This window comes from Rhinoraja longicauda, chromosome 40 (genome assembly GCF_053455715.1).
Source record: "Rhinoraja longicauda isolate Sanriku21f chromosome 40, sRhiLon1.1, whole genome shotgun sequence".
NCBI lineage: Eukaryota > Metazoa > Chordata > Chondrichthyes > Rajiformes > Arhynchobatidae > Rhinoraja > Rhinoraja longicauda.
The window spans coordinates 6,261,873-6,280,737 of NC_135992.1; the positions used below are offsets into that span (position 1 = coordinate 6,261,873).

Genomic DNA, 18,865 nt, shown 5'->3' on the forward strand with positions numbered 1-18,865 from the left:
GAACATGTTTCCTGCCTCCAACGTGTCCAACCCCTTAATAATCTTATACGTTTCGATAAGATCCCCTCTCATCCTTCTAAATTCCAGTGTATACAAGCCTAGCCGCTCCAGTCTTGTTTTACTCCAGTTTCATTGACATTGTATCATGGCTGATCTATCTTTCCCTCCCTCCCCATTCTCCTGCCTTCTCCCCATTAATCCTGACAAACTGCCGGAGTAACTCAGCGGGTCAGGCTGCATTTGTGGATAACTAATGGACCTTATTCAGAATAAAAAATATATACAAAACAAAAAGAGCGCCAGAGACCCGGGTTCGATCCTGACTACGGGCGCCGTCTGTACGGGGTTTGTTCGTTCTCCCCGTGACCTGCGCGGGTTTTCTCCGAGATCTTCGCTTTCCTCCCACACTCCAAAGACGTGCAGGTTCGTAGGTTAATTGGCTTGGTGTAAATGTAAAAATTGTCCCTAGTGGGTGTAGGATGGTGTTAATGTGTGCGGGGATCGCTGGTCGGCGCGGACCCGGTGGGCCGCAAGGGCCTGTTTCAGCGCTGTATCTCTGAACTAAAAACGAAACTAAACAAAACCAGAGCCCCTGGTGATGCAGAAACATATCTGCCATACCTCATTTACCCATACACAAACCTCAGACCATGTTACCTACACTGCTGCGATCAAAGGACTGCGATGTCTTAGCATCGAGCAGCTGTGGTACTCAATGGGCGAGTCTCACATCTCCGTGATCCATCAGCGATGAACAAAGGCCATGACAGATGCACTGGAAATGAGGATGTATTCTCACTGTACACCCAATGACCACATCACTGGTCACGACACACTGACGGGCTAAATGTTTTTTTTAAATAACTTATTCATACGCAGTTTATACCAAAGATAAACACAAAGTGCTGGAGTAACTCTGCAGGTCAGGCAGCATCTCTGGAGAGAAGGAATGGGTGACGTTTCGGGTCGAGACCCTTCTTCAGACAGATTTTCTTCATCTCCGAAGAAAAAGCATGGGTGACATTTCGGATCGGGACCCTTCTTCACACCCGAAACATCGCCCATCCTTTCTTTAGTCTCCAGAGATGCTGCCCGACCCGCTGAGTTACTCCAGCACTTTGTGTCCATCTTTGTTATGAGCCAGCATCTGCAGTTCTTTGTTTCTTCATTACGACAAATATAAATAAAGTTAAAACACATTTAAACGAGTCTGAAGGAGGGTCTCGAACCGAAACGGTGGCGCAGCGGTAGAGTTGCTGCTTTGCAGCGAATGCAGCACCGGAGACTCAGGTTCGATCCCGACTACGGGCGCCGTCTGTACGGAGTTTGTACGTTCTCCCCGTGACCTGCGTGGGTTTTCTCCGAGATCTTCGGTTTCCTCCCACACTCCAAAGACGTACAGGTTTGTAGGTTAATTGGCTGGGCAAATGTAAAAATTGTCCCTAGTGGGTGTAGGATGGTGTTAATGTGCGGGGATCGCTGGGCGGCGCGGACCCGGTGGGCCGAAGGGCCGTTTCTGTGCTGTATCTCTAAATCTAAAAATCTAAATCTGAAACGTCACTCATTCCTTCTCTGCAGAGATGCTGCCTGACCCGCTGAGTTACTCCAGCACTTTGTGTCTATCTGTGGCATAAACCAGCATCTGTGGTTCTTTCCTACCCTTTTAAATGAGTGGTGCACAGAGACCATGGACAGACAGCCTCTGATTGACTCTCCTTCACTATGTCACCTGTACGTTGGATGGACGAAAGACCACTAAATGACCTCAATGCTATTCAGCTCCGAAACCAGGCACTGATTATTGCGAGTGATGTTTTGAGTTGGGACCCCCCGTTAGACTGGTCTGAAGAATGGTCCCGATCCGAAACGCCACCCATTCTTTTTCTCCAGAGATGCTGCCTGACCCGCTGAGTTACTCCAGCACGTCGTGTCTATCTGTGGTATAAACCAGCATCTGCAGTTCCTTCCCAACACGCTGTTCCTCCTGAAATCTCATTGTGAGAAATATCTCCAGACAGGTCCAATTTTGTACTTGATCAGAGATAGGGCTTGCCTTTCAAGCTCCATTCAATCACATATTGGCTGAGCAAACAAGCTCTTCCACCCCCTGAGAGCATGCAGATTCTCAGCTCGATTTATATTCTTCCCAAAGCCCAGTTTAACGTCTTTAAGCTAAGACGTGCTGGGTTTGGAGATACAGCATGGAAACAGGCCCTTTGGCCCACCAAGTCCGCACCGACCAGCAATCCCTGTACATTAGTTCTATCTTACACACTAGGGATAATTTTACAGGGCCCTTTATTAACCTGCAAACCTGCACGTCTTCGGAGTGTGGGAGGAAACCGGAGCGCCTGGAGGAAACCCACATGGTCGCGGGGAGAGCGTACAAACTGTGAGGCAGACAAGCATCCATGGTCAGGAACCAACCCGGGTCCCTGGTGCTGTAAGGCAGCAACTCTACCGCTGCACCGCCCTGCCACATATGAAACCTTGCAATGGAGGATCTTACACGATGTACTGACCAGTCACCCGATACACAACGGGCTTGTGTTTCTGCAGATAATCAGTCACCAGGAATCAATCATTATTTCCCCCTGGAACAGGTGTGTGTGTGTGTGTGTGTGTGTGTGTGTGTGTGTGTGTGTGTGTGTGTGTGTGTGTGTGTGCGTGCGTGCGTGCGTGCGTGCGTGCGTGCGTGTGTCTCCGCGCGTGTGTGTGTCCGCCCATTTTAATCTGAATAACAACTGCCTTTTAGCTCCGAGGCAGAGTGCTTTATGTTAGAGAGGCGAGTTGTTGTGGATGTGCTGCCTGCAAGGATCATGCAAATAAACTCGACTGCCACTCCCAAAAGAGAACTGGGGCGAGCGAGATTAATTAAAGAGCCCTTTTAAAGAGCCAGCACAGGGATCGTGGACGCACACACGCGCACGAACACACACATGCAGGCGAACACACACGCACAATCACACACACGCAGGCGAACACACACGCACGCGCACAATCACACACACGCACAATCACACACACGCACAATCACACATGCACAATCACACACACGCACAATCACACACACGCACAATCACACACACATACAGGCGAACACACACGCACAATCACACACACGCACAATCACACACACATGCAGGCGAACACACACGCACACGCACAATCACACACACGCACAATCACACACACGCACAATCACACACACGCACAATCACACACACATGCAGGCGAACACACACGCACACGCACAATCACACACATGCAGACAAACACGCACGCACGCGCACAATCGCACACATGCAGGCAAACACACATGCACGCGAACACACACGCATGCGCTCAATCACACACATGCAGGCGAACACACATGCACGTGCATGCACGCACACAATCACACACAATAGGTGCAGGAGGAGGCCATTCAGCCCTTCGATCCAGCACCGCCATTCAATGTGATCATGGCTGATCATTCTCCATGCACATGCATGCACACAAATTGAGTTTCTTTTGCGCTGACTGACTGAACATTTGACTGCAATACAAGTACATGTGTGTTCGCCTGCATGTGTGTGTTCGTGTGTGTGTGTGCGCGCGAGCTCTTGAAAAGGGCTCTTTAATTAATCTCGCTCGCCCTTTGTTACCATAGTCAGGTGAATTGCTGAATATCACAGAGCATAATGATTACCAATTACAAATGCCCGGTTTCTGGAGCTACTTTAACTCTAGGTAGGGATATTAATAAGTCCTAGGAGCAGAATTAGGCCCTTTGGTCCAAAGTCTACTCTGCCATTCAATCATGGCTGATCCATCTTTCCATCTCAACCCCATTCTTCTACCTTCTCCCCGGTAACCTTTGACACCCTTACAAATCAAGCTGTCTATCTCCACTTTAAAAATACTCAATGACTTGGCCTCCACGGTCGTCTGTGGCAATGAATTCCACAGGTCACCACCCTCTGACTAATGAAATTCCTCCCCATCTCCTTTCTAAAGGTGCGTCCTTTTATTCCGAGGCCGTGCCCTCTGGTCCTAGACTCTCCCACTAGTGGAAACATCCTCTCCACATCCACTCTATCCAGGCCTTTCACTATTCGGTAAGTTTCAATGAGGTCCCCCCTCATCCTTCTAAACTCCAGCGAGTACAGGCCCAGTGCTGACAAACGCTCATCGTACCTTAACCCACTCATCCCCGGGATCGTTCTTGCAATTGGCGGTAACAGGTCTGGCACAGGGAAGCGAGCGTTGCTGGAGGTGACAGACTGGAGAGCATCACAGTCACTTTGCTTTCAAACTGAGGAGACACTGATGTAATATCTGCTACATACCAACCCAGCCACCGCCGAGCATTCAATGAGATATTCAGTGTAGGAAGGAACAGCAGATGCTGGTTCAAAGCGAAGTTAGACACAAAATGCCACAGTAACTCAGCGGGACAGGCAGCATCTCTGGAGAGAAGGAATGGGTGACGTTTTGGGTCAAGGCCCTTCTTCAGTCTCGACCCAAAACGTCACCCATTCCTTCTCTCCAGAGATGCTGCCTGTCCCGCTGAGTTACTCCACCATTTTGTGTTTATCTTCGATGGGACGCACGGTTGGGTTCCCCACAAGAACATAACATATTTTTTTCAATATTTTAACAATTTTCCCTTCAAATGTCACTGGTTGGACAAGTATCTAGTTTAGTTCAGAGATACTCCACGCCGACCATCGATCACGCGTCCCCACTAATTCTATGTTATCCCACTTTCCCATCCACTCCCTACACATTAGAGGCAATTAGCCTAACAAACCCGCACGTCTTTGGGATGTGGGAGGAAACCGGAGCACCTGGAGAAAACCCATGGTGATCGCTGGTCGGTGTGGACCTGATGAGCCGAAGAGCCTGTTTCCGTGCTGTATCTTACTGGAGCGACTAGGCTTGTATACACTGGAATTTAGAAGGATGAGAGGGGATCTTATTGAAACGTATAAGATTATTAAGGGATAGGACGCGCTAGAGGCAGGAAACATGTTCCCAATGTTGGGGGAGTCCAGAACCAGGGGCCACAGTTTAAGATTAAGGGGTAGGCCATTTAGAACAGAGATGAGGAAAAACTTTTTCACTCAGAGTTGTAAATCTGTGGAATTCTCTGCCTCAGAAGGCAGTGGAGGCCAATTCGCTGGATGCTTTCAAGAGAGAGTTAGATAGAGCTCTTAATGATAGCGGAGTCAGGGGGTATGGGGAGAGGGCAGAAACGGGGTACTGATTGTGGATGATCAGCCATGATCACATTGAATGGCGGTGCTGGCTCGAGGGGCCAAATGGCCTACTCCTGCACCTATTGTCTATTGTATCTCTGATGTCTAAAGTAAAGCTTATGATTTTCGAGGCAAGCATGCAGCCAATACCATCTCATCGGACGCTCTTGAAAATCAGGTTAAAACCCTTTCAATTAAACAACAAGGGGCCAGGAATATGGTGGCTGCTTAACACAGAAAATGGTGCTTCCCCCTGCAGTGGTTCCGACATTGGTACCCACTTGGCGAGGTTCCTGTGCAATGGCACCCATCAACTGTGATAAGAAAATGATAGTGATTTGTACACGAGGGCGAAAACACAGCCCATGAACAGTGACGGAAAACATCAATAAATATTAGAGAAACAAACAGCAACTGGATGTCAAAGAACTGAGTCTCCAAGAGAATATCTGCATTGCAAAACTGTTCTCCATCCCCCCTCAAGATTCCACACAGAGCAGCACGGTGGCACAGCCAGCAGTCGATCCTGACCTCGGGCGCTGCCTGTGTGGAGTTTGCAGGTTCTCCCCTGTGACCGCGTGGGTTTCCTGCGGGTGCCATCCACATTCCAAACACGTGCGGGTTTGTAGGTTAATTGGCTTCTATAACTTGTCCCTGGAGTGTAGGATAGAACTAGTGTACGCGGCGATCGTACATTGTCCCTAGTGTGTGTGGGATAGTGTTAGTGTTCAGAGATCGCTGGCTGGCGAGGACTCAATGGGCCGAAGGGCCTGTAGAACCTTGCATCCTTTATTTCTTCTTTTCACAATCAAAGACATTGCAAAGAGCATTTAGTTCACCCTAAAGATGCAAACCTAGACTCGATTAATATCCTTATGATATCCTCAGTATAGGAGTAAAGAGGTCCTTCTCCAGTTGTACAGGGCCCTAGTGAGACCGCGCCCGGAGTACTGTGTGCAGTTTTCTTCTCCAAACTTGAGGAAGGACATTCTTGCTATTGAAGGAGTGCAGCGTAGGTTCATGAGGTTAATTCCCGGAATGGCGGGACTGTCGTACGTTGAAAGACTGGAGCGACTGGGCTTGTATACTCTGGAATTTCGAAGGATGAGAGGGGATCTTATTGAAACGTACAAGATCATTAAGGGATTGGACATGTTAGAGGCAGGAAACATGTTCCCAATGTTGGGGAAGTCCCGAACCAGGGGCCACAGTTTAAGAATAAGGGGTAGGCCATTCAGAACGGAGACGAGGAAGAACTTTTTCAGTCAGAGAGTTGTGAAGCTGTGGAATTCTCTGCCTCAGAAGGTAGTGGAGGCCAATTCTCTGGATGTTTTCAAGAGAGAGTTAGATAGAGCTCTTAATGATAGCGGAGTCAGGAGGTATGGGGAGAAGGCAGGAACGGGGTACTGATTGTGAATGATCAGCCATGATCACGGTGAATGGCAGTGCTGGCTCGAAGGGTCGAATGGTCTACTCCTGCACCTATCGTCTATTGTCTCATCAGATCTAACATGACTGCATCTCAATCATGCCTCACAGTGGCAGATACCCGGGTTCGATCCTGACCTCGGGTGCTGCCTGTGCGGAGTTTGCACGTTCAACCCTGTGACTGCGTGGGTTTTCTCCGAATATGCTCTGGTGTCTACCCACTTGCCAAAGACATGCGGGTTGTAGGTTAATTGCCTTCTGTAAAATTGCCCCTGGTGTGTAGGATGCAAAATTGGGATAACGTAGAACTAGTGTATGGGGATGATTCGTCGGTATGGACTCAATGGGCCGAAGGACCCGCTTCAGTGCTGTTCAGAGACACAGCACGGAAACAGGCCCTTCGGCCCGCCGGGTCCGTGCCGACCAGCGATCCCCGCACACTAACACTACCCTACACCCACTAGGGACAATCTTTACATTTACCGAGCCAATTGACCTACAAACCTGCACGTCTTTAGAATGTGGGAGGAAACCGAAGATCCTGGAGAAAACCCACGCAGGTCACGGGGAGAACGTACAAACTCCGTGCAGACAGCACCCGTAGTCGGGATGGAACCCGGGTCTCCGGCGCTGCATTCGCTGTAAGGCGGCAACTCTACCGCTGCGCCACCGTGACCGCCCTCTCGACAAAATAATGTGATCATTCCTTTTTAAGAAAATCATTGGCTTTTAAGCAAAATGCAAAAGAACTTGAAAGAGACATTGCACCAACCAATCATAACCTACTTACAATTTATTCACTGGTGGAAACGTTTTCCTTTTATTGGAATGGGAATATCCTTTTTACAAGTCTGGAATATGGCCATACGATTTACATTTCTGAGGCCAAAACAATCGTTGCTGAACTCAGGCCTTTATTTGTACACAAAAATAACCCAGCACTCATGATTTAATAAACGCTCGTGACACACAGAGTCATACAATGTAGACCCCATCACAACCACAGGGCAGTGCTGAATTACTGTCTACCTTTTTGGTGACCCTCGGACGATCCTTGATCGGACTTTGCCGGCTTTACCTTGCACTAAACGTCATTCCCTTATCATGTATCAACGGACTGTAAATTGATCGATTGTAATCATGTATTGTCTTTCTGCTGACTGGTTTGCACGCCACAAAAAAGCTTTTCAGTGTACCTCAGTACATGTGACAATAAACGAAACAGCGTGGAAACAGGCCCTTCGGCCCAACTTGCCCACACCGTCCAACAGTCCTCTTACTGCGCTCAGTCCGCATTAACCAATCTGATCTCCCGGTGGCTGAGCACTTCAACTCCCCCTCCCATTCCCTGTCTGACTTTTCTGTCATGGGCCTCCTCCAGTGCCATAGTGAGGCCCACTGGAAATTGGAGGAACAGCACCTCATATTTCGCCTGGGCAGCTTGCAGCCCAGCGGTATGAACATTTTCTTCTCCAACTTTAGATAGTTCCTCTGTCCTTCTCTTCTCCTCCCCCTTCCCAGATCTCCCACTGTCTTCCTGCCTCCACCTATATCCTTCCTTTGTCCCGCCCCCCTGACATCAGTCTGAAGAAGGGTCTCGACCCGAAATGTCGCCCATTCCTTCTCTCCTGAGATGCTGCCTGACCTGCTGAGTTACTCCAGCATTTTGTGAATAAATACCTTCGATTTGTACCGGAACCTGCAGTTATTTTCTTACACAACATGTCCCATCTACACTAGTCCCACCTGCCTGCATTTGGCCCATATCCCGCTAAACCTGTCCTTTCCATGTACCTGAGATAGACACAAAAAGCAGAAATAACTCAGCGGGTCAGACAGCATCTCTGGAGAAATTATACAAAAGTGAGTGGTTTTGCAGATGGTGAAGATGGTTGCGAAAGATTGCAGCAGGATCTGGATCGATTGGCCAGGTGGGCGGAGGAATGGTTGGTGGAATTTAACACAGAGAAGTGTGAGGTGTTGCATTTTGGGACGTCTAACAGTAAATGATAGGCCTCTGGGTAGTGTTGTAGACCGGAGGGATCTAGGAGTGCAGGTGCATGGTTCCTTGAAGGTCAAGTCGCAGGTGGATAAGGTGGTCAAAAAGGCTTTTGGCATATTGGCCTTCATCAGTGAGAGTATTGAGTATAGAAGTTGGGAGGTCATGTTGCAGTTGTGTAAGACGTTGGTGAGACCGCATTTAAAATATTGTGTTCAGTTCTGGGCACCAAGTTATAGGAAAGATATTGTCAAGCTTGAAAGGGTTCAGAAAAGATTTACGAGGATGTTGCCATGGCCTAGAGGGTGTGAGCTATAGGGAGAGGTTGAGTAGGCTGGGTCTATTCCTTGGGGCGCAGGAGAATGCGGGGTGATCTTATAGAGTTGTACAAAATCATGAGGGGAATAGATCGGGTAGATGCACAGAATCTCTTGCCCAGAGTAGGGGAATCGAGACCAGAGGACATATTTTCAAGGTGAAGGGGAAAAGATTTAATAGGAATCTGAGGGGTAACTTTTTTTACACAGAGGGTGGTGGGTGTATGGAACGAGCTGCCAGAGGAGGTAGTTGAGACTGGGACTATCCCATCGTTTAAGAAACAGTAGGATAGGTACATGGATAGGACAGGTTTGGAGGGATATGGACCAAGCAGGCAAGTGGGACTAGTGTAGCTGGGACATTGTTGGAAGGTGTGGGCAAGTTGGGCCGAAGGGCCTGTTTCACTGCATCACTCTGTGACTCTAAATGGAATAGGCGATGTTTCCGGTGGAGATCCTTCTATGAAGAAGGGTCTCGTCCCGAAACATCACTTATTCCTTTCCTCCACAGATGCTGCCTGACTCGCTGAGTTACTCCAGCTTTGTGTGTCTATCTTCGGTTTAAACCAACATTTGTTGTTCCATCCTACCTGTCTAAATCTGGACCAGAAAACAAAATAATGAGAGTTGCCATGCCAGCGCGTACCGTCACTAAAAAACTGGTTTATTCTACTCTTTTCTACTCTTTTACTCCCCATTTTCCTCAATTCTCTGTGACCGACCCTCAATAGACAATAGACAATAGGTGCAGGAGTAGGCCATTCGGCCCTTCGAGCCAGCACCGTCATTCAATGTGATCATGGCTGATCATTCACAATCAGTACCCCGTTCCTGCCTTCTCCCCTGACTCCGCTATCCTTAAGAGCTCTATCTAACTCTCTCTCGAGTGCATTCAGAGAATTGGCCTCCACTGCCTTCTGAGGCAGAGAATTCCACAGATTCACAACTCTGACTGAAAAAGCTTTTCCTAATCTCCGTTCTAAATGGCCTACCCCTTATTCTTAAACTGTGGCCGCTGTTTCTGGACTCCCCCAACATTGGGAACATGTTTCCTGCCTCTAACGTGTCCAACCCCTTAAAAATCTTATACATTTCGATAAGATCCCCTCTCATCCTTCTAAATTCCAGTGTATACAAGCCTAGTCGCTCCAGTCTTTCAACATACGACAGTCCCGCCATTCCGGGAATTAACCTAGTAAACCTACGCTGCACGCCCTCAATAGCAAGAATATCCTTCCTCAAATCTGGAGACCAAAACAGCACACAGTACTCCAGGTGCGGTCTCACTAGGGCCCTGTACAACTGCAGAAGGACCTCTTTGCTCCTATACTCAACTCCTCTTGTTATGAAGGCCAACATTCCATTGGAGTTCTTCACTGCCTGCTGTACCTGCATGCTTCCTTTCAGTGACTCTTCGGTCAGCTTGTTTCCCGATCACCTGCAAACTTCTTAGAAGTTTAAAGAGGTTTGACACCTCCGTAAATACTCCGACAAACGTCTGCAGGTGCACTGGGGAAAGCATCCTGACTGGTTGCATCAAGGCAATCCCAACGGGCAGAAACGCAAGAGGCTGTAGAGTGGAGGGCATAGGCCGGTCCATCGAGGGAACAGCCCTCCCCACCATTGAGAGCGTCCACGTGAGGCACAGTTTAAGAATGCATCCAGAGAATTGGCCTCCACTGCCTTCTGAGGCAGAGAATTCCACAGATTCACAACTCTCTGGGTGAAAAAGTTCTTCCTCATCTCCGTTCCAAATGGCCTACCCCTTATTCTTAAACTGTGGTCTCCTGGTTCTGGACTCCCCCAACATCGGGAACATGTTTCCTGCCTCCAGCGTGTCCAATCCCTTAACAATCTTATATGTTTCAATAAAACACAGGCAGGGCGATTCTCAGCAGCGAGTTCACCTACCGACCCGTACACCTTTGGCATGCGAGGGTAATTGGAGCACCCTGGGGGACCGTGACACACGCAGTCACCAGGAATACGTGCAAACTCCACGAAGAGAGCACCAGAATGCACGCAGTTGAAGCAGCTCGACCACGCTGCCCAGATGATGGTCAGGAACATGTCCCTGCCCAAACACGGCTGGCCCAACATCTCCACCAGCAACCACACCCGAGATAACGCAATACCATCACAACAACTGGGTGGCATTGAGGAAGGGGTGTGTTAATTTTGTAATGGGCAATGAGTAGTAACTGGTGGACTCAAAATCCCCAAGAGGAATATTGCATTTCCAAGACAGACACTCAACTATGAAATCATGTCCAAGTCACCATAATGACTCCTTGCGAATGTGACTATTCCTCATCACTCAATAGATGTACCCCACTTACACACACACGCACACACGGATCAGCATGTTGCCACTGACTTACATAGAACAGTACAGCACTGGAACCTGTCTTTCGGCTCATATTGTCCACATAAGACCTGCTTCATATCAATTTCCCTCCATTCCTTGCATATCCAAATGACAATGCAAAAGTCTCTTAAATGCCACTATCTTATACAAAATCATGAGAGGAATAGATCGGGTGGATGCACAGAGTCTTTTACCCAGAGTAGGGGAATCCAGGACCAGAGGACATAGGTTCAAGGTGAAGGGGAAACGCTTTAATAGGAATTCGAGGAGTAACTTTTTCCACACAGTGGGTGGTGGGTGTATGGAACAAGCTGCCAGAGGAGGTAGTCGAGGCTGGGACTAACCCATCGTGTAAGAAACAGCTGGACAGGTACACGGATAGGACAGGTTTGGAGGGTTATGGACCAAGCGCAGGCAAGTGGGACTAGGGTAGCTGGGACATTGTTGGCCGGTGTGGGCAAGATGGGCCGAAGGGCCTGTTTCCACACTGTATCAATCTATGACTCTATATCTGCCTCCATCAACACTCTTGGAAATACGTTCCAGGCACACAATACCCTCTGTGTAAAGAATACTTACCCCCACACATCTCCTTTAAACTTTGCCCTTCACACATTAAAGTTATGCCCACCACTATTTGATATTTTGATCCTGGGACAAAGGTTCTAACTGTCTATCCTGTGATATCATGCAATTAAGTTGGAGATTCTTTATTCAGTTCAATTGTTTCACTTGCCAGTATTGGGCTGTGAGCCATACAAAATAACTGAAATGAGATAAGGAACAGGATATTTGAATCTTTTACTCAATGTCCTGACTTATGAAGTCCAGTATGCCATGCATGCATAGTAAAGATAACAGGATTATGGGCCAAGCCCAGATAGTTGGAACTGCCGTCGATGGAGCATCTTGGTCAGAACGGACAGGTTGGGCCTGAATGAGTGAATTTAGCCCCTCAAGCGAGTTCCTTCCTACATATTTCGTCTGCTCCACTGCGAAATCTCCTCAAGGTTAACTGTTCACAAATCTCCAAACCAGCCCTAAAGATATCAGACAATATCGTCAGAGACATCAGATAGTGGGCCATTCAGTTCATCGAGTCCACTTTGCCATTCAATCATGGCTGATCTGTCTTTCCCTCTCAACCTCATTCTCCTGCCTTCTCCCCATAACCCTCGACACCTGTACTAATCAAGAATCTGTCAATCTCCGCCTTAAAAATACCTAAGGACGGCCTCCACAAGCATTGAATTCCACAGATTCACCACCCTTTGACTAAAGAAATTCCTCCTTCCTATCTGCCCAAAATACCAAATACTTCAATAACCGAATAATCCCATGATATACTGAATAATAGAGTGGTTGATTTAAATTATGAACAACTACTGTATACATTCAGTAGTATGAAGTATTAGTCCCTCAAAGCTCCTTGAAAGTAGCATCACAAGTGGATGGAATAGACAATAGACAATAGGTGCAGGAGTAGGCCATTCGGCCCTTCGAGCAAGCACCACCATTCAATGTGATCATGGCTGATCATTCTCAATCAGTACCCCGTTCCTGCCCTCTCCCCATATACCCTGACTCCGCTATCCTTAAGAGCTCTATCTAGCTCTCTCTTGAATGCATTCAGAGAATTGGCCTCCACTGCCTTCTGAGGCAGTGAATTCCACAGATTTACAACTCTCTGACTGAAAAGGTTTTTCCTCATCTCCGTTCTAAATGGCCTACCCCTTATTCTTAAACTGTGGCCCCTGGTTCAGGACTCCCCCAACATTGGGAACATGTTTCCTGCCTCTAACGTGTCCAACCCCTTAATAATCTTATATGTTTCGATAAGATCCCCTCTCATCCTTCTAAATTCCAGTGTAGAGAAGGTAAATGGTATGACTTTAGAGATACAGCATGGAAACAGGCCCTATTCTGTTCAGTTTAGTTTACTGTCACGTGCACCGAGGTACAGTGTCAAGCTTTCGTTGCGTGCTAACCAGTCAGCGGAAAGACAATACATGATTACAATTGAGCCATTACAGTGTACAGATACATGATAAGGGAATAACGTTTAGTGCAAGGTAAAGCTCGATCAAGGATAGTCCGGTGGTCATCAAAGAGGTAGATAGTAGTTCAGGACTGCTCTCTGGTTGTGGTAGGATCATTCAGTTGCCTGATCGCAGCTGGGACCCTGAATCTGGAGGTGTGCGTTTTCACACTTCTATACCTGGTGTTGATGGGAGAAGGGGCAGCCAAGCCCACGCCAACCAGCAATCGCCCATGCACTATCCTACACACTAGGGACAATTTACAACCTTACTGAAGCCAATTTTCCGACAGACTTATACATTTTGGAACGTGGTGGGAAGCCGGAGCACCCGGAGAAATCCCACGTGGTCACAGGGAGAACGTACAAACTTCGCACAGACAGCAGGATCAAACACGGGTCTCTGGCGCTCTAAGGCATCAGCTCTACCGCTACGCCACCATGCCACCCAGTATGCTTGCCTTCACAAGTCGGGGCACAAGAGTTGCAGCTACAGAAAATTTTGGTACGGTTGTATTTGGAGTATTGTTGTATTTGGAGTATTGCAGTATTTGGTTACTGAATTACAGGAAGGATACGGAGGCTTTGGAGACGGTGCAGAAGAGATTCACTCGAATGCTACCTGGATTAGAGGGTATCAGCTATGAGGAGAGGTTGGACAAACTAGGGATTGTTTTCTCTGGAGCACTGGAGGATGAGGGGCATATCATCAGAGATATCAGATAGTGGGCCATTCAGTCCATCGAGTCTACTTCGCCATTCAATCATGGCTGATCTGTCTTTCCCTCTCAACCTCATTCTCCTGCCTTCTCCCCATAACCCTCGACACCCATACTATTACTAGACCAAGTTTGGGCCCAAACCTCTCCTGCATTGGTGCAGCACCCTGTCCTCCCCCCTTCCCCTCCCCTCAACCACCCCCTCCCCTCTCCCTTCTCCCCCCCCCCCTCCTTTTAAACTTAAAAATGTGAATAACTTTAAAAATATAACACCGATTTCAATAAAACTACTTGCATTATCACTGAAGTGAGAACGGAGAGTAAGGTGGGCCTAAAATTGTCGCGCTATCGTGTACCGTTTTGGCTGAAGTTCAGTCACAAACAAGATAACAAACGAGAGTTGTAGGTATCTAGATAGATGAGGCATAGATGCAATGAACAGTCAGGATCGGGGGTTGAGAGGGAAAGATAGATCAGCCATGATTGAATGGCGGAGTAGACTTGATGGGCCGAGTGGCCTAATTCTGCCCCTAGAACTTGTGAGCTGTTTCCCCCAGAGTGAAAATGCCCAAGGACCAGAGGGGCATGGGTTGAAGCCCGAGGGGCAGAGTTTGAAGAGGACACGCAGGGCAGGCTCAGACATGCACTGGGATATGGTTCATGTACCAGCAGAAGGGATCAGGTTCATTTGGCACCGTGTTTAGTAAGGACTCCAAAGACGTACAGGTATGTAGGTTAATTGGCTGGGTAAATGTAAAAAATTGTCTCTAGTGGGTGTAGGATAGTGTTAATGTACGGGGATCGCTGGGCGGCACGGACTTGGAGGGCCGAAAAGGCCTGTTTCCGGCTGTATATATATACGACAGAGGGCTAAAGGGCCTGTTCTAGTGCTGTACTCTTCTACGTGCTATGTTGTACAAACAAGGTCAACAAACTGTGTTAATTGCAATCCAGCAGATTGCAACGGTGTAACATACATTAGCAGCTCAGGGGGGGGGGGGGGGGGGGGGGGGGGGAGGGAAAGGCGCACGAGGCGTGTGCTGATTCTTAATTAACACAGAACACCAAATTATCAGGACATTTTGCACAACTCCCTGTCAAACCGGCGTCTTATCTGCATTCACGGTGAGGTGACATTGCTCCTCATCTAGCAAACCCAGCACTCGTTGGTAAACAGGACGAACTCGCCCTTAAACAAGCTGCCACCCCCCTGACTCCCTCCTTCTCTGGGCAGCCCAATGCATGGAGACTCATCTTCCCACCTTTCTCCCCACCGGTCCAAACTCAATTAAATTCCCCCCCCCCCCCCACGCAGACCACCTTAACTACTGCTGGCTGTCTCAATCAACTCCCCCTCCTCTCCCTCAGGCAGTCCATACTGACCACCCCCTCCCTCCCCCCCCCCCACCTCCCCCCCCCCCCCCCACCTCCACCCCCCCCCACCTCCACCCCCCCCCCACCTCCTCCTCTCGCCCAGTCTCCTCATTAACCCCTCTCCCTCCCCCATTCCCACCCAGGGTCACATTAACCATCCTCTCCCACAGGCCTGGCCCCTGGTAATCTCTCACTCACAGCCTACCCCACAACACACCTCCCCCCCTCCACCATCCCAACCCTACATTAGCCCCCCCCTTGCCCACAACCTACCCCACACTAAGTATCCTCCCCTACAACCCACCCCTGTATTGCCACAACTCCTACAACCCACCCCTCTATTGCCCCCACTCCTACAACCCATCCCTATACTGACCTCCTCTCTCGCAACCCTATCATTTCAGAAGTCACAGGAGCAGAATTAGTCCATTCGGCCCATCAAGTCTACTCCGCCATTCCATCACGGCTGATCTATCTATCCCTCCCAACCCCATTCTCCTGCCTTCTCCCCATCACCCCCGACACCCGCACTAATCAACAATCTGTCAACCTCCGCCATAAAAAATACCCAATGGCTTGGACTCCACAGCTGTCTGTGGCAATGAAATTCCACAGATTCACCACCCTCTGACTCTTCCTTCATTAACCCTCTCTCCAACAACCAATCCCTCATTAACCCCAGGTAGACACAAGAAGCTGGAGTAACTCAGCTGGTCAGGCAGCATCTCGGGAGAGAAGGAATGGGTCCCCAGATCAGTCTGAAGAAGAGACTTGACCCAAAACGTCACCCATTCCTTCTCTCCCGAGATGCTGCCTGACCTGCTGAGTTACTCCAGCTTTTTGTGTCTACCTTCGATTTATACCAGCATCTGCAGTTCTCCCCCTCATTAACCCCTCTCCCATATCCTGCCTTACAATAACACCCTTCTTTAAGAACCCACCCCAAATGAACCTCCTCTCCCACAACCTCCTCACATTAACTCCCTCTTTCACATGAAGCCCCTCAATAACCTCCCACTAACAACCTACCCTGGAATAACCCCTTCTCTGACAACTGACCCATCCTTAACCTCGCTCCTACCCCATAACCCTGCATTAACCCCTCTTACTCCCTACCCCTGCAACAACCCCTCTCCTACACCCTACCCCTGCATTACCCCCTCTCCCACAGCCGAACCCTGCATTAACCCCTCCTATACCCCAACCCTCTCCCACAGCCTATCCTTCACACCCTATCCCACAAACCCCATTTCCCCAGCTACCTCACCTACATTAACCCTTCTCCTGCACCCTAACCCAATTAATCCCGCCCCTAAACTCTAACCCTATTATCCCCCTCTCCTACACCCCAACCCTGCATTAACCCCTCTGTTACCCCCCAACCCTGCAATAACCCATTACCCCCTAACCCTGCATTAACCCCTCTGTTACCCCCTAACCCTGCATTAACCCATTACCCCCTAACCCTGCAATAACCCATTACCCCCTAACCCTGCATTAACCCCCTTGTTACCCTTAACCCTGCATTAACCCCTGTTACCCCCTAACCCTGCATTAACCCATTACCCCCTAACCCTGCAATAACCCATTACCCCCTAACCCTGCATTAACCCCCCTGTTACCCTTAACCCTGCATTAACCCCTGTTACCCCCTAAGCCTGCATTAACCCATTACCCCCTAACCATGCAATAACCCCATTGTTACCTCCTAACCCTGCATTAACCCCTCTCCAACACTCTAACCCTATTAACCCCTCTCGTACACCCTAACCCTATTATCCTCCCTCCCCTACACCCAATCCCTTGCATCAACCCCTGTCCTCCACCCAAACCCTGTACGAATCCCCTCTCCTCCACCCAAACCCTGTACGAATCCCCACTCCCTCCGCCCAAACCCTGTACGAATCCCCTCTCCTCCACCCTAACCCTGTACGAATCCCTCTCCTCCACCCAATCCCTGTACGAATCCCCACTCCCACACCCAATCCCTGTACGAATCCCCTCTCCCTCCACCCAAACCCTGTACGAATCCCCTCTCCCTCCACCCTAACCCTGTACGAATCCCCTCTCCCACACCCAAACCCTGTACCAATCCCCACTCCCTCCACCCAAACCCTGTACGAATCCCCTCTCCCACACCCCAACCCTGTACGAATCCCCTCTCCCCCACCCAATCCCTGTACGAATCCCCTCTCCCTCCACCCAATCCCTGTACGAATCCCCTCTCCCACACCCAATCCCTGTACGAATCCCCTCTCCCACACCCAATCCCTGTACGAATCCCCTCTCCTCCACCCAAACCCTGTACGAATCCCCTCTCCCACACCCAATCCCTGTACGAATCCCCTCTCCTCCACCCAATCCCTGTACGAATCCCCTCTCCCACACCCAAACCCTGTACGAATCCCCTCTCCCACACCCAATCCCTGTACGAATCCCCTCTCCTCCACCCAAACCCTGTACGAATCCCCTCTCCCACACCCAATCCCTGTACGAATCCCCTCTCCTCCACCCAATCCCTGTACGAATCCCCTCTCCCACACCCAAACCCTGTACGAATCCCCTCTCCCACACCCAAACCCTGTACGAATCCCCTCTCCCCCCACCCAATCCCTGTACGAATCCCCTCTCCCACCTCACCTGCATTCACCCCTCTCTGCCCACAGTCGAGTCTGACTCGACCCCTGTGTCTGATGTCACCCACAGCACAGTCCTTGTCCCAGGCTGGTCTGAATTCCCCACCTCCCACACAGGATTTAATCCACCCCACCCCCCCCCACCATCTTATTCCCCCCCCCCCCCCCTGTCACCCCCCCCTCACTCACCCAGCTGACAGCCCTGAGGATGGCCTGGGGCTGCCTGATGAAGGTGAGGGGGTCGAAGGCTCCACCAGCCTTGCCGGCTCCATAAGCTGCTGTTGCTGTTGCTCCTCCTCCTCCTGCTGCTGCTGCTGCTGCTGCAGTCTCCATCTTCCTCCAGCCTCTTCTCCCAGCCGCGGGAGCGCGCGCCTGGGCCTCGGGAGCGCGCGCCTGGGCCTCGGGAGCGCGCGCCTGGGCCTCGGGAGCGCGCGCCTGGGCCTCGGGAGCGCGCGCCTGGGCCTCGGGAGCGCGCGCACTGGCAGGCAGGCAGGCAGGCAGGGCCTATAGTGTGTGATGGGACCAGCAGCAGCAGCAGGTGGAGGGAAGGCGACTTCACCACCAGAATGGATGATGCAGGTGGACAACAAAACAATGACAGTGCAACAAGATATATATATATATATATAAACCTTCACTGCAAGGTATTGTACATGCATATTGTTGTGCATATGGGGTATGACACATAAATAAACCAGATTATAGTGTTAATATTATATTAATACAATGGTAATATCAATATA

General features: G+C 49.7%; 1 protein-coding gene across 1 annotated transcript in view; it reads right to left on the reverse strand.

The window, feature by feature from the left end:
* Nucleotides 1–18,641, reverse strand: part of LOC144611600 (synaptogyrin-1-like) — a 30,621-nt gene extending 11,980 nt beyond the window's left edge. Inside the window, 1 exon segment of the mRNA XM_078430800.1 lies at nucleotides 18,312–18,641. Coding sequence (XP_078286926.1) covers nucleotides 18,312–18,455 — 144 coding nt within the window. The 5' untranslated portion in view covers nucleotides 18,456–18,641.
* Nucleotides 18,642–18,865: the final 224 nt, after the last annotated feature.